We start from the raw sequence: 22420 nt of genomic DNA, 5'->3' as shown, positions 1-22420 counted from the left end.
ACATTAAATACTAAGTTAAAAACATTAAATACATTTAATATTTCATTTTATTTGTCACAAATAATGTAAATAAATAATTCTACAAATCGTTTGTTAGTGGAGACTTCGAGTTCTTGCATTCTTTGCTTAAAGCTTCATACAATCCTCCAAAAGCTTCTAAAGTCACAGTGTTTTTACAACCTCCTCGTAAATGGTTATAAAAGCAGTCATTCACCGAATCGAAAAAGCTGCAAAAAAATAATTATACACTAATCGGTTTACGTATAAAAACATACCCACAAATTTCTGAAACTGTTAAAGACTGATTTTCGTCGTTATGTGCCCACTTGCCCATTTTGTCCATTTTATCGTTTACTAATTTTTCACACGTCTTGAGACTTTCATCTCCCTTTCTCCAAAAACATGGATTCATCAGCTCTGTATACGCAAAAATATTATAAAGGAATTGTATCATAATTCAATATCTTACCAAAAAAATGTTTCCATTTGGATTTACAAACATAGGTGATGAGATTATCAACTGTATTGACGAGGAATGAAGGGACATCTTTATACACTTCATCCACACAACTCACCGTGGTATTTATCAATGGCTCTGAACATTTTTGATAGTGGGCCTTCGCAATTCCGCAAATTGTGTTCGTTTCGAAATTCAACAATTCCAAAACACACTTCTCAGCTTCCTTTGCCACTACCTGTAATTAATAAGCACTCTTATAATGTTAATTACAAGTTTTCTAAAAAGTTTACTGCTAAATGTTCCATACTTTGGATACATAACGGATTCATATTCGGTCTTTTAAGACCTATTTGTAAAAATTGAATTTGGTTTCTAACCATGACACGGGCCAACCATTCTTTCAATTCGTTGGCCGATGTTTGACCTGCAAACAGAAGTTATAAACGAAAATTCAATTACAATTCACACATCTTACCGATAATGAGGACGAAAAATGTGAAGAGGAATAATATTTTCATGTTGACTCCACAAAACCACCCATAAATTAGAGTCACATAACTTTTTAGTGTTATATATAAACTCTTTGTTATCTATATTTTATTGTTTTCAACGTCACAGACATCCAATTAAATGATTATTCCGAATATTATTGAATCTTTTTCTTGTATTATGCTATTGTTATTAAAATAATAATATTTATGTTGTATATTAAAACAAATTGTATAACGTTTTTGCAAATCTGTCGTGATCGTTATAAATATTGAAATTTTATTTTATTTTTTATTCCTTCATATCGTTTGTTAGTCGAACTATTAAGCTCTTCCATTTCTTTCTTAAAGAATCGAAGAAGGTTCTAAATTATTACTATTTATTCAAAAAAGTTCTTTTGACAAACGTAAAATATGACATTATCAAAAGTATTAACGATTAACGACATCTTCAAATTCCTTATCAACAACTATCCGTAGTATAATTCAATGGGCGTGAACGTTTTTGGTAGTACCTACGTCGTAGCATTCCGCATGTTTTGTTTTCGAAATTCAATTTTTCCAAGAGGCACATCTCGACTTCCCGTGTCTCCTTCTACAAATAAAACATGTGTTTAATGTCAAATTCAACAGTTTACAAATTGTTTGCTTGAAGATATTCATAATTTACATTGGAGATCTCATTCAACCTTTTCACATCCATTCGTAAAAAATTTGAAGATAAAACTAAATATATTACCGAAAACAATGAACGAAAGAATTAACAGGAATATATTATATATTCATGTTTACTGTGCTAAAGTTAAACAAAAATTTGTTCATTTTTAATTATATATATATATATATATATATTTGTTGTTATATGTTGTATTTTGTTCATTCATTCGGATAACCCGTAAATTAAAGTTTTTATTTTCAAAATGCTTCTTGCTTAATTATTTGCATTTATGTATGTTCTTTTGTAAAGCATTTTCATCCAGGAATATTACACAAAAGATACCATAAAAAGGCACAGAATTTATAGACGAAAATTAAGATAAAATAAAGATAATCAATAGATTTTCTACAAAAAATTTATAGTACTAACGTGGCGCAATATTTTAATCAGAATTAAAGTATAAAATAAATTATACATAGTTTAATACTCATTATATATACTAATATAGAGAATACATCAATGTGTATTAAATAAAACTTATTCGAATGATTAAAATAAGTCATATTATATATTTTATGACTAACATTTTAAATATGATTAACTTGAAATAAATCGAAGTAGGCAACCCAGTTTACACGCTCACAATTTTAAGCATACCTAAAAACTTAACCTAAACAAACCTATAAAGATATCAAGGAAACATCTTAAGGACTCAAAAGAATGCGGGAATAGGAAATTAAATGAAATAAACTAACTATTAGAAAAAACTATTTTAATGAGATTGTATATTTACAACAAATGATGTTTTTTAAAATAAATATCTAAACCTTCAGCATACAAATTATGGTCAAAGTTTAAAAAATAAAAAACCATTCACATGATACACTTAAACAAAATAACTTGGAAAGTGTTTTCGTACAACTTGCATACAGAAACGTTACGACAAATTAACACGATTAAATGTAAAGAACGTGGCTTTAAACAATTAATAAAACATACGTATAAATTAAATTATACATAGAGTAGTTACTTTTTAGATTTATTGTTTTTCACTGGAGCCTTGCCCTTTGCAGAGTTATTTGTCGTCTTTGCTTTCTTGGATTTTGGTTCTTCATCTTCTTCATCCTCCTCCTAAACAAAAAAAAAATAACAGTTTTACTATGTTACCTATCATACAAAAAGCCGCTTATGAACTCCAGTCCGCGACGACTCTAGAGTGAACATTAAGCAAATCCACTTACAGCGCCTTCTTCTCCTTCTTCATCCTCAATCATTTCCTCTTCCATGTCTTCGAACTCGTCGATTTCCTCGATCGAACCACCGATCAAATGGTGGCCGATAATGTGAACGGGTCCGTTACCCTGGACCAGGGTAAACGTGACCGGCGGATCGGGGAATGCTAAATCTAATAATACTTGGTTGTTAGGACCGCCGGCCTTCAGCGTCGCCACTGGGATCTTCACAGAATCCTTCCATGTCATTGCTTCTACCTGGATCACATTAACTTCACCTGAAAAATTACATTGATTTAGCAATTTGAAACTTAACAAGCGGAGTTTTTGACTGGTTTGTTGCCGTCAGACATTTAAATAATCATGGAAGTAGCTCAGAAACTCTAATCTGGCAATTGTTTACAAGATCATCACGTTAATTGACAATTAATACGAAATAAATGAGGCAAAACGTAGGCAATTTAATGAATATTTTAAATAATTATGATAAAATATATTAAAATGCACAAAATAAAATCCGTGATTTGCATAATTAGTTTAAAACTGTGTATCAATTAGTGTATCAGGTAAAAATGTGGGACATGCATAACTTACGAGGCTTTGCATTGTTCCAAACACTGATGCCATACAAATCTCAACATGTTTAGGTTAATAACACGAATGTGTCCGTCCACAAATAAACGGTGGCGTTATCATTCGAATTGTTAGGACGCGTCGTGCGGAATTTTCTGGCCGAAAATAAACCGGGCAAGCGGCGTCTCGCACAAACACTTACCTTCGGTGGCCTCGGGTCCCAGGACCGCTTGTTTGATGATCAGCTTGTGCCCGCCCTGGAAGTCCGAGTCGCCCTTCGCCTCCGGGTCCCATACTTCGCTGCTCTGTTTGCCCTTCAGCGTCAGCGCTGCAACGGAAAAAATGATCGCGGGTCAGACGCGGGTTGCAACAATGGCGCGCAAACGCCGGCTCGAAAAACATTCGGCCGTTTCGTCGGCGCGGGGCATATCGACAAAATACGTACGGGAAGCGTACGTATGGGTTGTTGGTGGTTGAAACTTACCGTAAAAGTATTCGTCGGCCATTCTGTACGGGTGATGTTTGCGGATGGTCGTTTTAATGCACGTGACTAGATGCCGGGTCGAGTGGACGAGTCGAAGGCGAAAACAGAATTACTGGAGTATTAATGGCGATGGCGGTGCGAAGGTATCGGGAGGGGGCGCCACTACGTTCAAACTGCCTGTATCTCAGGCTACGACCACAAGTTACAGCATTCATAATGTTACAAAAAAGCATTGACTGTTAACAACTTATACTTATATAAACGTGACAATTCACATAATCAATAACGGTTGTCTTGGCAACAGATTTATGTATTGCATTAATTTTAAATCATTGTTTTAATAATGATGACATCGAGTTCTTGAACACTATCTGCGCACTAACCAATTGCGCACAACTCGAATTCAAATAACATTTAAAGCTTTTGTTGTGGCCGATTTTTCTACCGCCCAATCACTTAAATAAAACAAATTGTAATAAATAAATGCGTTTGTTGTTTTTCTTTTCACACAACTGGGGATGAATTAAAAAGTACATTGTTCATTAAAAGTCCAGTCAAATTAAAGTCTCTATTCGACCAATCAAAACATAACAAATCATGACAGTTGACAACGAATGACATTACACGTTAACCTCAAATAAATATAAATGTTAATGTTTTACGTGTTTTACAATCAGATTTCGCTTAAAATTATCAAAACATGAGTTTGCAAACGTTCCTCTTCATTTCCGTGTTAGTAATGTGCTGTTGTATCGTTGCGTCAGAAGAAAATGACGACGAGACTAATTTTATTCCGACTCATGAATGGCAAGTCGTTAAAAAAGGTAAATTCGTACTATTATTGTATAATTGAGTGACTTTTTTAAAAACTACTCACATTTTAAAAGAATAGACCAGACAATTGGTAAATAAATTCGTTAGAGATAGTCCACTTTATTGTAATATTCATTACTTCATTCTGATGATATGTTTCTATAAAAAGGGGCTTTTAAAATTAAAAAATATATTATTAATAATAAAAAATATGTTTGCTTAATATAGAAAGAATATATAGTATCATTACCTTATTAAAATTAATTAAAAACATGCATTTTATGCCAATATATACAAAGTGTTTCAAAATAGATGATCAAAATTTGAGAGTAGGTATAACTCATACATCCAATAATGAAGAAAATCTAGGTCTAATTTCTGTGAATTTCAAAATTTGTTTTTTTTTTTTCTCATATTTTCATAACCTTTGGTCCAACAGTTTTTAAATTTGGTATGTTTATCCTAAATCACATACCTACAATTCAATGTAATAAATTTTTTCGATAGTGATACTGTGAATCGTGAATTTTAGAGGTTTTCCTCTGTTTCCCGTCCTATTTTCTACACCACTGAATATTTTTTAAAATTCTGAAGCTTTTCATATTGTTATAAAGAATTATTTACATTTTATTCATAGTCGTTTTCAACTTGTTCTACTTCCTATTTTAGAAACATCTTGTACATAATGTTTATTGTTATTGTTGTGTCCACTATGCAACTTGTCAATATAAGTTTATAATTTAAAAAAATGCCTAACTATTATATCTTGGTTATAGAACAAAGAGCTTTACTCCCTAAATTACGATTTTAGTATAATCTCATAAAATATTAACCACGTGGTTTAACCGCAAAATCTGTTAAAAGATGAAAATTATTTAGTAATTTGTTACTACAGAACTGTATAAAGTATTAGAGTAATTTATTACAGTTAATAAAATTAAATTGTTTCCGATAAAATCTACATATATATTTACACAAAATGCATGAATTTTGAACCACGTGGCCCGAAAACTGCGAACGTGACGACCGGCATTGTTTTCCAGGTCAAAAAATCCCCAAAGGTCTGCACGTTAGGGTAAATTTAGAGAAGGGTGTAACGGAAGCGAAACTTCTAGACGACGACCATAAATCAAAAACCCAGGCCCTGTTACCTGTCGATGTGGGCGACGACGAAGAATTCGTCCTCGATCGCGAAATGCTAAAAGAATCACTGAAAAACATCAAGTCCGATGACATACAGAATTTGAATCCTTCCGACCCTAACGAACGGTTCAAATCGTACGAGGAGCTGAAGATTTCGCTGGCCGATTTGAATTTGGCACCAAAACAGGATTCGGAAGTGATTGCCGATTTGCTGGTCGATTTCGAAGCGCAAATGAAGAAGGAGAACATTAATCTCGAAAAGGTGTTGATTATAATCGAAGATCTGGATTATTTATCGCATCAGATCGACAACGCGATTGAATTCGTGCGACAGGATGGTTTCAATAAAATCGTCTATCGTAATTTCAACGAGACCGATCCGGAAATCAAGCAGATGACTCTCAAATTGTTCGGGTCTCTGGTACAAAATAACGGTAAAGTACAGATCTATTGTCTGGAATCTGGATGTCTGTACAAGTTGTTACGGCTACTGGCCGTTGAACAAAACGAAATCGTCAAATCCGCTGGCATTTCTGCCCTGGGATCGTTGTTGAGGCGTTTTCCCTTGGCCCAAAAGAGTTTCATAGAGCAAGGAGGAATCGCGGTCCTGTCCAAGTCGTTTGAAAACGATACTAACAAAATACAAATCAAAATTGCCACTCTAATTAGTGATTTGTGGATTGAAAACGAGGAAGGACGCCAACACGAAAATGAAACCGTCAACAGTCAATACAAACTTGTAAATTTTAAAGACATTCTTTTGGATAACAACTGGTGCGAAAATATTGATAAAATGTTGCTTACCACAGTTCTGATGAACATCGAAGATCATGATCGGATTGAGAAGTGTCTGCTGGCAATGAAAACTGTCAAAACTTACTGTCACGTTATATTTGACAAGTCGTTACTGCACGAACTAAAAGTCAGATATAAAACTTTGGCCAAATTGGAAAATTCCAAAAGTGCTGATTTGAGCAATCAAGACTACTTTCAAAGTATCTACGACATTATTTCGGAAATACTCAGCATAAACAACGCTTCAAAGACTGAACTGTGAATGTTTGAGTAGTTTGTCAGTCAGTACTTTATTTTTCAAAGACTGCGTTTGTTTTTGTACTTGTGTGATGTGACTAGATAATTTATATGTTATATGTGTTTAAATTATTGTAAATAAATTTGTTTTAGATATTAATTTATTCAGTAAACCCTCATCCAATAACACAATAAAATGATACAAGAAGTATTTATTACAAAATAAACATGTTTCCATTCATACAATTAATTCATAATTTAAAATTCCAACAATTACGTCAATAAACATTTACAACACCTCACAATCGTAAACGATAGTTTAAGGACACTTTCTGTCAATCTGCGCTTTGCCGGACTCTTGATATTCTTGCATCGAAACCCACATTTGTTGGAACGTTCCGATAGAGGCGAGAATCGATCCTCCAACCCATGCTCCGAATCTACGTTCTACTGTGCCATTCGCCGCGATCATCTTCAGTCGCATGGAACCGGGTGTGCGACTCGACAAGTCTTTGCTCAATCTTTCACTGAAACCTTGTACTAGAGAGTTTCCACCAGTTAAAACTACAGAACTGTATAAAGCGGGGCGGATATCCACGTCACACATTCCTGCGCTTGTTGCAGCTGTAAATAAAAAATTATTAGCCTATGTACCTTTTAAATACTATAATAATTACGAACCTAAATGACCCGCTCCTAATACTGCATGATCAAACAAGCCTTCAGCTAGTTTGTACCTCTCGTGGCCAAAATCTTGATGATACCCTGAAGGAAACTCGTAGTGGACGGTCGGCAAATTGCACGCAGTCCTCTCATCATATGGGCTATCTGAAACCTACAAATAATCTTTACACCATTTCCTACATTTGAGTTTATTTTTTATTCACACCTGCAGGACTGTCTGTTGAAAGTCTTGAACAGTTCTCTTCATCATATAAGACATGTAACTGTTACTAGGTGTAAAACTGAGCTTCTTCTTTGTGTACCTTGGCTTGTCCTTCTCCCTCACCACTTCCTTGTTGGCTATCAAGGAAGCAGGCGTCAGATCAATTCCCATACTCTCCAACATCTCTTTGCTGCGAATCACCAAAAAATCGCCGCCCAAAGGCGATTTAACGACAGCGTTAGTCAACACATATCCGTCCAAAACTGGCACTGCCGTCGTATGAGTAGCCCCACTGTCAATAACCAAAGCGGTGGCGCGTCCATTAGCGAACGCAGCCAAAGCGGCGTTCTTTACAAGGAAGAACGCCGGCACTTTGTACTTTTCGAACATGATTTCCGTCAGTTTTTCACGCTTCTGCCTCTGGTTCCAGGGGCATTCTGAGAACAACACCGGGTGATACTGGGACTCGGACTGTATAATTTTTTCATATGAATAATCTAAGATCTTTTCGAACAAGTCCCAGTTTTCTATCATGCCATCTTTCATGTAGTTGTGCAGCTCTAAATTCGGTCTGGGAGTGTGCAGGAATGTTGTGTCAATAAAATACTTGTAGGCTAAAACCACACGCTCATTAAACAACGAACAAACTCGTTAATAATATAAACTTTACCTGAGGGTGAGGTAGTAACGTTTCCATCTTCCGGCTTGACCTCCGGCTCGAGTTTGGGTGAGTCGTCCGGCGCGACGCCGATGCAAGCCGGGATCTCGGCCTTCGGCGTGTCCTCCTGGGCGTAGCCGACGCGCAACGAGTGGTGGCCGGGGTCGAAGACCAACGCACCGATCTCGTCGCCCCCATATAACATCCCCCCCGACATTTTTTTATCAATGGTGAGACCGAAAAAGCAACAAACACAAAGTTAAAGGAGGTTATGTTTGACAGACGGGCAACAAACAAGCGTCCTTCGGGTACGCCAACTGTCAAATAATGAATTGATATTCGGATGTTTTGGCTGAACGAGGCTGTTTTGACAATATTGTTTAAAGCTATATCGATGGTATTAGTTAATGAGCATTTGTTTTTAAAGAGGATCACCTAAGATTGTTGCTTGTAGTTTTCTTACTTGTTATAGTATGGAAAGTAACAGGTAGATGGCGCTACTTAACGCACTCAATTTCAAATTCAAAATTGAATTTTTCTTTACTTTCTTATTTTATAAATAATTAAATAAATTTGGGTAAATGAAAAAACTAGTCTTCCACATTGAGTTTATTTAAATAAAATTGCCTACAAACTAGCATTATACATTGATGTAGGGCCACATATGAAGATTTCATTTAAATACGACATATATTTTTTTAAAAGTATTCAATTAAAAAGCGATTACACGAAAAGTGAAAAATATATCTTACAAAAGGCACTCCAATAACTTAACTTCCTTAAATTATGGAAATCTTTATACATACATACGTAAATTAAGTGTACATACTATATTGTCGTTAATTAATTGATTCAAATTACATAACTATTAATCGGAGCTAGTTTACGAGTTGCTTATTGTCAATGACACATATTAATTCTAATTAGTACCTTCAATCGAAAAAGAATACATTTCGAATTGGATCGTTTCTGTGTTAATCTTAATTAATATTATTATTGTATAAATTAGCCTAATTAATAAACATCTGTATTATTGTCTTGAAAATTTTCACACATCTAAACGAGCCAAATAAACAGCAATATTAAAACATTATAATACAAAACAATATATAAATGTATAATTAATTACACAAAACTTTAACAAAATTAACAAATTAAGCATAAAATAGGAAAAATGATCAATAGATTCTTACATTAGTTTTATATTTTATTACATATTTTCCACCTTCTTTATTTTTTTCTTAATTTTATAACTTATGTACATCTTTATCTCATTTATTATTATTAATTTTTATTGGATAAAAATTTGATTAGTTACCATTTCTCTCACAATAATTTTTTTATAACTATTTAAATTATATATTTTATAAGTCATAAATTTTATATTTAAAAATTTAAAATATCTATTGATCATTTAAAATTTATAAAATTAACGTCTTACATTTACTTATTAGTTATATATTATATTCTATAAATATTATAGTATCAAGAACACACCATAAAAGGAAAAAAACAATCAGCAAATATATTTACATCGAAGATATTGTTGTATAGGACAGAAAAATCTTAATCTAACATTTTCTACTATTGACTGAACGGAGTTGCAGCCTATTAAGTAGAAAACAATGTACATTTCCATTTACGGACAGAAAGTCCATCCTTAAAATATTAATATCGAAGAAAATACAGTTTAATGTATATCATATTCTTTTTTATTGTCAACTAATTGACTTTTTAGGTCATTTTATTGTCTGAATTGGACTTAAGTAACAATACAACGTATAAATATTACAACTATGTTAATAACAGTACAATATACAATGAAATATGCCAAAAAATGTCAAATTATTGTCTATTGTTCGGCCTCAGGCTTGAAACGACAACAAACAATACATTCAACGTAACAACGAAAAACTCTTACATTTATATTATTTATTCTAAGCCTACGATAAACATATGGTAAATATACGTAATATATATAAAATAGAAAATGTAGACACATATAAATATCAGGTAATAAAATGAAAACACTTAATGCTACCAACGCAAAATAATCCTATAGTAAACATTTCATATAATTATAATAACATAAAGGCAACTAAGCCCTTATTTCGATATGTTTTCAATGATATTCGTGATTGAATATGCTTTGATTTTTTATTTTGATACGCCGCTCCTTTAGAGCTTTATTTTAAAATACCCAAATCACGACACAAGGGAGGCTCGAACTTTTGTTCACAAAAAACCTCGATTTGTTTTTGGATAATTGGGTTGATAATTTTCGAGCAATGTGTTAAATGTACCCGAAATTTACTTAAAAACTGTGTTATATAATTAAGTGAAAATTTTGTTACTTGTAAGTTGATAATTTTGTATTGATATGAATTCAACGCAGTCCAGATATGACATAAAGTTTCCAGGTATATTTAATTCGATGCTACGAGTTTTGCACCAAGTATTTCCATTTTATGTTTAGTATTGTCTATGAACTGTATAATACTCGAGATATGTATAATATTAATATGTAAAAAAACGAGGAGAACATCTTATTGTCGCAAAAAACAGCCTTAAACAACTCAACGTTCATGTATGTATCTTATAATGTATTATTTTGTGCATGTTTTATCTGGATTGACTCCATAATACTTATCAATAAAAATTATTGTCGAGATATCGTTTAGCAAATTGACCTCATAAGTAAAGTCTTTATATTGTCATACGTTTGTTAATAAATTTATTGTACCACAGTCACACTTTCGGTGACGTTTCATTCAATAATTATCCTCAGCAATGGATTTCGTTTGGTTATATGGCCAGTATTCGTATTTTAGCCAGACAAATCACCGCAGTTACAAGCAACAGTGCCGTAGCCTCCAATCCATTCGATCCGGAATCCACCTGTTCGCTTATCGTCCCCGGATCCACGACGTGTATCTTCCAGCCCAAATTATTGTGCGTGTAACACTGAAATAAACGCGTTAATTAAATGTAAAACACGCACGAATTGACTTACTTGATAGTACAAAAGGTCCGGAGCCTCGAAAGGCACGGTCCAATTCAAATAACCCGGTTCGCCTTGGTCGCATTCCAGCCTCAAAGTTTTCATGTAATCCTTAAAAGTGTCCGACTCGGAGGATCTGTCGATGCTGATGTGCGTCCACTCGCAGTACTTTCCGTAAGCCGTTGGATACGGATAACCGCTCGAATCTATGCCGACGCCGGCGTAGATCTTTTGCTTCTGACGCTCCTCCTCCGTTTTTTGGTCGTAGCCTCCTTCGGAGGAGTTTGTTATGTAAAACGGATGAAATCTACAGAGAACAAAGTTAGTACACTATTGAAACTGAGTGACCTTAGAGTGTATATTGAGGGAAGTAAATGGTACCTGGCTGGATTTGTTTCGTCGGCTCCCCCTTCAACGATGAACGTGTATGTTTGTCCCCTTTCCACCGTGATTTCTGGTATAAGCATGTCGTTTATGTACCAGCAAATGCCCCAGGATGGATGGCCTGTTATTGGAGTGTAACCTCTTTTGCCTCCTGTTGGTCCTATTCTGGCCGTAAACGTGTTCTCTCCTGTAACAATTTATTGATAATTTACCACAAGTGAGACACTACTGCAGTTTGTTACCGATGATCCTGGCAGGTGGCCACGGTTTAGGACCGTTTTCGTCGACCAAGTCGTCCAGGCTGATGGTACACTGGTGGTCGTCGTACTGCCCAAAATCAATCTTGACATCGTCGGTGGTCTTGTCGGTCATACTATGGGCGTTCGCCTCCTTTCTTGCGTTCAATAATCCAAAGGCGGCTATGACGTTGACCTCCCCTTGACTAGGAATGGGCCGATCGTTTACAGCTTCGTTGGTTTGCAAAGGCCTGCTGTATTTGATGGTGGTGACACCGTTCTTCCGGTCACCGGAAATCAACGTTACATCATCGCGACCTCCGATCCTTTCATCCGGACATACGCCCGCTTTACCGTCGCATTGGGCCGTGTGGGACATGTAGTAGTCGACCGCTTTGAACTCCAGCGCATCCTTGTCCCAAAATGCCACCGTCACGTCTCCTCCAACCTAAGCAAGACATTTATCGGTTGGATTTGTGTTTAGTTTGGAAAAGTTAAAGTACCATTTGTGGACGATTTTGGGCGCCGGACAGTCCGAAGGCGATGTACTGGTCCTCGCGTATTTTGGCGGACAGTGTTATCTCCACCATGTCTCCTTTAAGTTCCCATCGCACTTGTAAACGTTTGTCTAAAAACTCCCGACAGTTTGTGGAGGCGGGAGATCGGGCTGTACTCGTCTTACAGAAACAGAACGACAATTAAACAACACCAAAGGCCAAAGGCAACGCCGCACGGCAAAAAGGAAAGAAAATTCAAGCTTCAAGAACAACGGTCTGGAAAATCAGCAAACTTTTTTTTTGGTGATTTTCGCGAGAACGTGTGCGAGTGTCTGCGAACCAAGGATGTGAAAAATAAAAGAAAAGTTCAAGTTTCTACTGTATATTTGCATATTAAACAGCAACAAATAAATAATGAATACTATTGCTAGATCTAGTCGGAAAGAGTTGTAGTACTTACAGGATTATACCACCACGGAGGCTACAAAAATAGTTATTATTAAGTAGGAAAAATAAACATGTTAAGTATAAAATTATAATAAGTCTACTTAAACAACCACGCTAACTACTTGAAGGTGAGCAGGCCAACTAAAATAAACAGCACCAATTAAAATTAATCAAAAATTATTGGGTAAAACAACATACCAAGCAAAACAACCACTAAAGATAAACCAAACCAGGAATTCGGGGTTCTGCATGCAGAGCTATTCGTTTTCTTAGGTTTCCCAGACATTGGTCGCTTTAAGAAAACGTTTCATAAGGTTATTAGGGTGTTTAACTAATCAAAATATTGGTTGTAAAGTTTCTTTCAAAAGCATTAAAAAAGAACCCAAAGAGTCCATGCCAAATAAAAGAAAAATTTAAAGGTCCAAATGAGTCAAAATCCATATCTACAGATTGAAAAGGGAGGAAATTCTCTCGAATCACAAACTTACTGATATTTTTGTTTGCCCCAAAGCGGGAGGTACATCCAAATCCTTCGGTATGTTCACGTGTCCAAAGTTGTGCCTATATTGCACACACCAAATCCCCAACCAATCGATGTCGTAAACCGTCAACGAACCGGGCAACTGTATCTCGATGTCTTCGCCTTGGTACCCGTGCAGTGGTTCCAAAGAGTTCATCTCGTTCGGAACCTAAACGAAACCGCTGTAACACCTAAACTCTCCAACCGGGAGTTGTTTTACCTTGATGCCGTGAGCGTGCGGTTCCGATCCGTTCCCAACCCAGAAGTAAGCGTCGGGTCCGGCACCGTCGTAATGCAGGTTCGGTATGTAAAACGTCTTCGCGTCCAATATGCTGATGTTGTCCGATCGGAGGCCGTGTGCAAGACGTTTGAATTCGGGCAACACCCTGGGCTTCGGCACCTCCAGGCTCGGCGGTATGAAAACCTCCCCGAAATCGACCTGCGACAATTAAAAACTTCAATTCTGCGGTGCTGTGCGTCGTCGTTGTCGGCTGTCGGTGACAGCGCCTTTGTTTTTCGTGACGCGCCATTAATTTGTTTCGAGTGGGCCACCACATTTGCACGAGGGATGTGACGTGCAATTGGGATCTTGACGCTTTAAGGCGACGCACCAATTATCCATTGTTATTATAATTTTTAATTGTTATCGTTGCATTTAATATTGTTAACTGATTGATTCTTACGCCTTATTTTATTAATATTACATTAATACTTAATTTGTAACCAATTACAAAGTCTTAATTGCCTTAAATATATTTTAATTAAATTATACATGATAGTTTAAGGCATTTTTCTTTACAGTTACTTCGATACCAGATAATTTGGCAAGATTTCTAATAGTTTTCAACCTAGCAAGATTAATACAAAACATTATTGATTAATTAACATTTTATTGACAGACTCTCTAGTCAGAATCAGCAATTTTTGATACCAGACAATTTTATAAGATTTTTGATAAATTTTATAATAGAAGCAAAATTAACAAAGACATTTATTGGGCAATCATTATTTTATAGTACAGTTTTTCGAGTCGAATTCTGACATTTTTAATACCAGACAGTTTTAGAAGATCTTTAGTAAAGATTAACAGAAAAAATAATTGGTTTATTTTATAATTCAATGTAACTTCTATACCTACAATTAGTTATTTTTAATATCAAACAATTTTAGAAGACTTCTGATAAATTTAGAAGCAAGAGTAACAAAAAAATTTATTGGGCAATCATTATTTTGTAGTTCAAGAAAGTCGAGTGGAATCTTGCCTTTTTTAATTTGCGGACAGTTTTAGAAGACCTTTGATAAAGGTAAAATTAACAGAAAAAATAATTTGCTTATCATTATTTTATAATTCAACATAGCTTCTATACCTACAATTAGTTATTTTTAATATCAAACAGTTGTAGAAGACTTGTGATAAATTTAGAAGCAAGAATAACAAAGAAATTTATTGAGCAATCATTATGTTATAGTTCAAGATAGTTTCTTCAATCGAATTCAGCCATTTTTAATGCCAAACAGTTTTAGAAGACCTTTGAAAGAGGTCAAAGTAATATTAACAGACAAAATCTTTTACTTATCATTATTTTGATATTCAAGGTCGCTTCTATAACAACAATTAGTTATATTTAATATCAAACAATTTTAGAAGTCTTCTGACAAATTTAGAAGCAAAATTAACAGAAAAAAATTACTTGCTTATCATTATTTTATAATTCAAAATAGCTTCTATAATTAAAATAAGTTATTTTTAATATTAGACAGTTTTAAAAGACTTCTGATAAATTTAGAAGAAATATTAAAAAAGAAATTTATCGGGCAATCATTATTTTGTAGTTCAAGAAAGTTTCTCGAGTCGAATTCAGCATTTTTTAATAACCGACAGATTTAGAAGACTTTTGATATTATCATTTTATAATTCAAGATACCTTCTATAGTTAAAATTAGTTATTTTTAATATTAGACAGTTTTAAAAAACTTCTGATATATTTAGAAGAAAGATTAAAAAGGAAATTTATTGGGCAATTATTATTTTGTAGTTCAAGATAGTTTCTCCAGTCGAATTCTGCCATTTTTAATGCCAAATATTTATAAGACCTTTGATAAAGGTCAAAATAAAATTAATAGAAAAAAGCATTAGTTGCAATCAGTTATTTTTAATATTATACAGTTTTAAAAGACTCTTGGTAAATTTAGAAGAAAGATTAACAGAAAATAAAACACTTGCCTATCATCATTTTATAATTGAAGATACCTTCTATAGTTAAAATCAGTTATTGTTAATATTAGACAGTTTTAAAAGACTTCTGATAAATTTAGAAGAAAGATTAAAAAAGAAATTCATTAGGCAATCATTATTTTGTAGTTCAAGATAGTTTCTCCAGTCGAATTCTGACATTTTTAATGCCAAATAGTTATAAGACCTTTGATAAAGGTCAGAATAAAATTAACAGAAATTAGTTATTTTTAATATTATACAGTTTTAAAAGAGTCTTGGTAAATTTAGAAGCAAGATTAACAGAAAATAAAACCCTTGCTTATCATCATTTTATAATTCAAAATACCTTCTATAGTTGAAATCGGTTATTTTTAATACTAGACAGTTTTAGAAGACTTCTGATAAATTTAGAAGCAAGATTAAAAAAGAAATTTATTGGGCAATCATTATTTTGTTGTTCAAGAAAGTTTCTCGAGTTGAATTAAGCCATTTTTATTATCGGGGAGTTTTAGAAGTCCTTTGGTAATGGTCGAAGTAAGATTAACACAAAAGTCATTTGCTTATCATTATTTTATAATTCAACACTGCTTCTATACTTGCAATTAGTTATTTTTAATATCAAACAGTTTTAGAAGACTTCTGGTAAATTTAGAAGAAAGATTAACTGAAAAAATCACTTGTCTATCATCATTTTATAATTCAGGATAGCTTCTATAGTTAAAATCAATTAGTTTTTATACTAGACAGTTTTAGATGACTTCTGATAAATTTAGAAGTAAGATTATCAAAGAAATTTTTGGGTAATCATTATGTTATAGTCGAATTCAGCCATTTTTAATGTCAAGCAGTTTTAGAAGACCAAAGTAAAATTAACAGAAAAAATTTTTTACTTATCATTAGCGTGTATTATTAAAATCAGTTATTTTCAGTACTAGACAGTTTTAGAAGACTTCTGATAAATTTAAAAGTCAGATTAACAAAGAAATTTATTGAGAAATCATTATTTTATAGTTTTAATTAATAAAAGTCGAAGTAAGATTGACAGAATAAATCATTTGCTTATCATTATTTTATAATTCAACATAGCTGTTAATTTTTAATATATCAAACAGTTTTAAAAGATTTCAACATTAAGAGAAAAAATCACTTGCATCATTTTATATAATTCAACAGTTTAGAAGTCTTCTAATAAATTTAGAAGTAAAATAAACAAAGAAAGTTATCATTATTTTATAGTTTAAGATAATTCTAAAAGACATAGAATAGAAAAGAAAATAATCTGCTTACCATGTAAGATACCTTCAATAATAAATAGAAGTCCTTTTTAATTTAATAATTATTTTATTGTACAAGTCAGAATCTCTAGTCAAAATGAGCCATTTTTAAGAGTAGTAAAAATCGATGTAAAATTAACAAAAAAAGAATCATTTGCCTATCATCATCACTAATTTTTAATACCAGTCAATTTTAGCAGATTTCTAGTAAAGTTAGAAGTAATATTAACAGAGAATGAATAATTTTCTGAATTATTATTGATGTTTTTTAAAAACAATGATTTTTAATACAACACAATTTTAAAAGATTTCTAGTAATTGAGAAGATTACCAGAAAAAGCATTCGCTTATCATCATATTAAAGTTTAAGTTAGTTCCTCAAATCAAGGACAATCAAATTTCGCCAGATTAATAATTAATTTGAGACCAACTAAACCAACTAAGTCTTAATCGCCTTAAAGACCGTTTTCTTTAAATTATCCGTGATCCAAACAAAAATTTTTTAAGTCGCCTCCAACTGTTTACCCTCTTTAAACACATCAATCCTTAATGCAAAATAAATCCTTTTAATTGCGATCAAAGCGGATCGCACGATCGACTCCTGGAAGCCGAGAAAAAAAAAATAAAGGAAAAGAAAAGAAACGCGGGGCGGGGGGCAGATCGAAGTCAGTTCTCGGAGACGTTAAATAAGCATCTCGAACGGTAATAAATTCAGTCGTTCCACCCCGCGGGGAGCGCGGGAGTGGCCATTTTGGCGTGCGTCCCGAGATCCGGTGCGTCGCGACGCCGAACGCGCGACGCAGGTCGATATAATGTTACTGTGGCAGGGACCACCTTCCGACGGAACGGACCGTCGCGCCCCTCGAAATAGGGGCGAGGATCGTACGATTTCTCTGTATGTGTGTGTTGATGTTTTTTTTTTTTAAAGTGAAGGATGATTTGGGGGCAGCGCGGCAATTATTTTTGAATGTTTCCGTTGTTAATTTTTTGATGGCGGCGGTTAAGATAATCGTGTTGGCCCCCGATTACCGTTTATTGCTGTGCAATTGCTCTTCTGTACTTTAAAATTACTATTATTCATAATTTTAATTGGGGCAATTATACCGAAATTAAATTTCTTACATTTTGCCTGTTATAAAATGTTTTTATATAATTTGTTTTGTGCATTTATAACATAAGAAATTTATAAAACTGTTTATTTACTGTATTTAAGTAAAATATGATATCATGCAAAAATAAATGCAAAATAAAATATTTATTATTTTCATTTTTTAAATATTACAATAATTTAGTCCATTACTGCAAACTACATTTTGATATCCTTTTGTTTAATATCAAGGAAATAATAATCTAATAACCTTTAAATCTGCAATTAATATAATTAGTGACTGATGTTTTTTATTAATCTTATTTCTAATTTAATTTTAATTGCAAAAGTGTCAATTATCATTTAAAAAAATTTGAATCTCTTCTTTAGTTTTAAATATCACAGAAGAAATAAATTTATATATGAATAAAATGATATATTGCCAAGTAAAAATGTATATTTTATAAAATCATAATAAATATTAAAATACCAGTGACACAAGATTGCATAAAAATTATAATTATTATTTTTGTTTTGAAATAACTCATTAAAAATGCAACCAATCTATATTATTAGAACAAAATTTTATATTATTTTAGAATAAAAGATATTTTTATGGTTATTAATCAAAACATGTTAATTATAAATAATTATTATTAAAGTCGAAAACAGTTATTTTTAAGTGTTAGAAAACTTTTGTTAAAAATAGAAGTTAAATTAACAGAAAAAAAAAACCTATCATCATTTTATAATTCAAAATAGATTATATAGATAAAATAAGTTATTTTTAGTACCAGGCAGTTTTAGAAGACTTCAGATAAATTTAGAAGCAAAATTAACAAATAAAATTATTGGACAGTCATTTTCTTAGTTCAAAAATACTATATTTTCATTTGGAGAATCTGAATTTTTTCTTCAGTTTTAAATGTCACAAGACAAATAAATTTATATATCAATAAAATGATATATTGCCAGGTAAAAATGTATATTTTATATAATCATAATAAAGATGAAAATTTCAGTGGCAGAAGATTGCATACATTTTTGATTATTTTTGTTTTGTAACAACTCATTAAAATTAGTTACAGCCATATTAAAACAAAATATTATAATATTTTAAAGAGGTTTTAGAATAAAAGATATTTTAATGGTATTAATGAAAATATGTTAATTACAATTTTCATTTAGAAAATCTGGATCCTTTCTGGTTTTAATTATCAGAGGAGAAATAAATTTATATGTCAATGAAATGAGATATTGGCAGATAAAAGTGTATATTCTAGTCATATTAAAATAAAATTAAACTTTCAGTAGGACAAGATTGCATAGGAATTATAATAATTATTTTTGTTTTGTAACAATTCACAAATACAACCAATTTATATTATGAAAACAACAACATTTTAAAGTTTTAAAATAAAAGGTATTTTAACAGTTATCATTCAAAACATGTTAATTTCAAATATTTATCATTAAAATTTTATAAAAAAATTTAAAATTAAAATTTATGCAAAATTAGTAAATCAATCATTATTTTATAGTTTGTCTAGTAAAAAATAATTTTAAGTACCAAACAATTTCAAATAACTACTAGTGAAGTAAAGAAAGATGAATCAGAAAAGTGTTCATCAATGAATTTAAATAGTTTAAAGTTTTAAAAACAGTAATTCTTAATACCAGACAAAATCATTCACAATTATTTTTAATACTAAGTGATTTTAGAAGATTAGAAACAAAATTAATAATGGAATTTCCCGAACTACTATTTTGTAGATAGTCGATTTAATACCAGATAATTTTAGAAGATTTATGGTAAAATTAGAAGCAAAATTAATAAATAAAATGATTCCAGAATCATTTTTAGAGACAAAAACAATCATTTTTAGTACCCGACAATTTTAGGATTATAGTTAAGTTATTGTAGAATAAAAATTAATAAAAATATCATTAGTTATTTACTTCATTATTCAAGATTTTTTTCTGGACGAAATTAGCCATTTACAATAATAGGTAATTCCATACAGTTTCCCTGTTTTTAATAGTAAATAATTTTAGAAGTTTCGAAGATTTCTTGTAGTTAACAAAGAAAATTATTTCCGAATTATTATTTTATAACCCAAGAAAGTTTCTCTAGTCATAACAAGTATTTTTAACAACACAAATGTAACATAAAGATAGAAAATTATCAGAAGAAGCATTCGACCATCATTATTTTATAGTTCAAGATGGTTTCTTGAGGTACCAGACTATTTTAGAACAAAGACATCATTCGTTAATTATTATTATATTGTTCAAAATAATTTCTCTAGTCAAAATCAGTCATTTATAACGCTAGGTAACTTCAGAAGACTCTTAACAGAATTAGAATCAAGATGCACATCGAAAATCATTCGTGAATCATTAATTTATAGCTCGAAATAGTTATTCATGTAAAAAATATTCATTTTTAGTTCCAGACAAATTTAGAAGTTAGAAATAAAATTAACAAAGAAAATTGTTCCCGAATTATTATATTATAGATCAGATAGTTTTCGTAGTTAAAAATAGTAGTTTTTGTATTATAAATTTTGAAAATATTAGCAGTAATAGGATCGTAGAAAATCATTCTTGAATTATTATTTTAGAGTTCAAGACAATTTTTCTAGTCAAAAAAATAGAAAATAGAAATAAAATTAACAAAGAAAACTATCCCTGAATGATTTTTAGTTTTTAATTTCAGATAATTTTAGAAAATATTAGCAGTAATATCAAAATAGAAAATCCTTCCCGAATTATTATTTTATAGTAGTCAAAAACATTATTTTTAATGAAGATCATCATTATTTTATTGTTCAAGATAGTTTCTTTAGATAAAATTACATATTTATAATAATGGGTAAAAAAATTAGAAGCAAGATATATATAGTAGTATAATTATAAACAATCATTTTTAGTACTACTACCAAATTTTGAAGGCTTAAAGTTGAAAACAAAATTAATAAAAAAAATTATTATTGAATTCGTAATTCAAGACAGTTTCCAGGGTAAAAATATTAGTTTTTAAATTCAGAGAGTATTAGTTTTGGTCATTCTTAAATTATTATTTCATAACCTTACAAATTTTCTCTGGTCAAGGTGGTTTTCAATCCACTCAATTTTACAAGTTTTCTAGACTAATTTCTTTATAGTTCAAGACGGATTCTCGAGTCAAAAAGTCATTTTTAGTACTAGACAATTTTAAAAATTAAATAGTGAAATAATAATCATTTAATCATTTCATTTAAGGAATTTCAGAAAACTTCCAATAAAAAGGAAGATTAGCATAGAATTCCCGAATTATTAGTCTGTAGTTCAAAATAGTTCCCCTAATTTAAAATAGTAATTATTAATACTTGAAGATTTCTAGTAAAATTAGAAGTAAAATTAATAAAAAAAATCATATCTGAACTTATTATTTTCAAAAATCACAGAAGACTTTTAGTATAGAAAGAAGATTACCAGAAAAGGCATTCACCCATTATTACTTTATATTATACTTCTCGAGTCAAAAAGAATAAAGAAAATTTTAGAAAATATCTAGTAAAGTTAGCGAAATATGATTAATAAAAAAAATAATTTGTCAGTCTTTATTTTAAAATCTAAGACAGTTTTTTTTTTTCAAAAAATAATAACGTTTAGTATCAGACAATTTTATAAGATTTTTAATAGTTAAAAGCAAGTTCAACAGAGAAAATTCTTTGCCAATCATTATTTAAGAGTTTAAGACGGTTTTTCTGACCAAAAATTTTTAATTCGACACGTCTAGTTAGTTAGTTCACATCATATAATACATGGAACATAATATATTAATTACGAGTAATATATCTCTTAAAACTTAAAATTTCTTAAATTAAAACGAAAAATTCATAATTCAGTCTTCAGCAAACTTCCGAATGGAAACCAAAAAATAAAGGTAAAAAAAAATTCTTATAGCCACTGAATTACTACCATCCTCATTATAAAATTTTCCAACTCCGAAGCAAAACTCCGAAACCGAAACTTTTCGTAGCGCACCCCGAACCCCCTAATTGGACCGTATTCCTTTAACGACGAGTGGCAAACTAGCAAGAAACTCCCCAATTCTCCAATACCTCCGTTCGCCTCTTCGAAACTTCGGCGGTGGCTCGGTTGAAACTCGACGCGCGGAAAACTGAAACGAGATCGCTTTTCATCCCGTTTCTGGCGGTCCGTTAACAAAAGGCCGTCTCTGACCCACCCCCCGAAACCCGGGAAAGCCGTTGCTCGCGTGCCAAATCTGTCTCGGCCGATTTCCAACGGTTTTCAACCGCGAATCACCATCACAATGGTTGCTCA

General features: G+C 31.9%; 4 protein-coding genes across 5 annotated transcripts in view; 1 reads left to right on the top strand and 3 right to left on the bottom strand.

The window, feature by feature from the left end:
• Window positions 1–29: 29 nt before the first annotated feature.
• Window positions 30–4056, bottom strand: LOC109597148 (nucleoplasmin-like protein). 2 transcript variants are annotated; one of them, XM_020012780.2, is made up of 9 exons: window positions 3896–4056; window positions 3614–3739; window positions 2848–3116; window positions 2637–2737; window positions 936–1543; window positions 751–884; window positions 470–695; window positions 276–417; window positions 30–227 (listed from the first exon to the last, which is right to left on the bottom strand). In XM_020012780.2, exons 1-5 carry the CDS (start codon window positions 3915–3917, stop codon window positions 1501–1503), a joined length of 561 nt encoding a protein of 186 aa, XP_019868339.2. In that variant the 5' UTR covers window positions 3918–4056; the 3' UTR covers window positions 30–227; window positions 276–417; window positions 470–695; window positions 751–884; window positions 936–1500. The 2 variants fall into 2 exon arrangements, with proteins under 2 accessions (XP_019868339.2, XP_019868340.2); XM_020012781.2 differs by lacking the exons at window positions 2637–2737; window positions 2848–3116; window positions 3614–3739; window positions 3896–4056 and having other exon boundaries at window positions 280–417; window positions 936–1033.
• A 334-nt stretch (window positions 4057–4390) lies between these two features.
• Window positions 4391–7039, top strand: LOC109597144 (nucleotide exchange factor SIL1). The gene is made up of 2 exons (XM_020012775.2): window positions 4391–4719; window positions 5752–7039. Exons 1-2 carry the CDS (start codon window positions 4596–4598, stop codon window positions 6906–6908), a joined length of 1281 nt encoding a protein of 426 aa, XP_019868334.1. The 5' UTR covers window positions 4391–4595; the 3' UTR covers window positions 6909–7039.
• A 41-nt stretch (window positions 7040–7080) lies between these two features.
• On the bottom strand, window positions 7081–8842 carry LOC109597120 (actin-like protein 6B). The gene is made up of 4 exons (XM_020012750.2): window positions 8440–8842; window positions 7773–8383; window positions 7565–7718; window positions 7081–7507 (listed from the first exon to the last, which is right to left on the bottom strand). Exons 1-4 carry the CDS (start codon window positions 8642–8644, stop codon window positions 7203–7205), a joined length of 1275 nt encoding a protein of 424 aa, XP_019868309.1. The 5' UTR covers window positions 8645–8842; the 3' UTR covers window positions 7081–7202.
• Window positions 8843–9021: 179 nt separating this feature from the next.
• LOC109597106 (protein Skeletor, isoforms B/C) overlaps window positions 9022–22420 on the bottom strand; it is a 71722-nt gene continuing 58323 nt past the window's right edge. The window contains exons 5-12 of the mRNA XM_049967236.1: window positions 13733–13951; window positions 13481–13681; window positions 13006–13026; window positions 12552–12725; window positions 12055–12496; window positions 11810–11999; window positions 11441–11735; window positions 9022–11391 (exon numbers count right to left, since the gene is read on the bottom strand). Coding sequence (XP_049823193.1) covers window positions 11233–11391; window positions 11441–11735; window positions 11810–11999; window positions 12055–12496; window positions 12552–12725; window positions 13006–13026; window positions 13481–13681; window positions 13733–13951 — 1701 coding nt within the window. The 3' untranslated portion in view covers window positions 9022–11232. The remainder of the gene's footprint in view (window positions 11392–11440; window positions 11736–11809; window positions 12000–12054; window positions 12497–12551; window positions 12726–13005; window positions 13027–13480; window positions 13682–13732; window positions 13952–22420) is intronic.

Source organism: Aethina tumida, chromosome 5, assembly GCF_024364675.1.
Source record: "Aethina tumida isolate Nest 87 chromosome 5, icAetTumi1.1, whole genome shotgun sequence".
Classification (NCBI taxonomy): domain Eukaryota; kingdom Metazoa; phylum Arthropoda; class Insecta; order Coleoptera; family Nitidulidae; genus Aethina; species Aethina tumida.
This window is presented reverse-complemented; position numbering and strand designations above follow the sequence as displayed.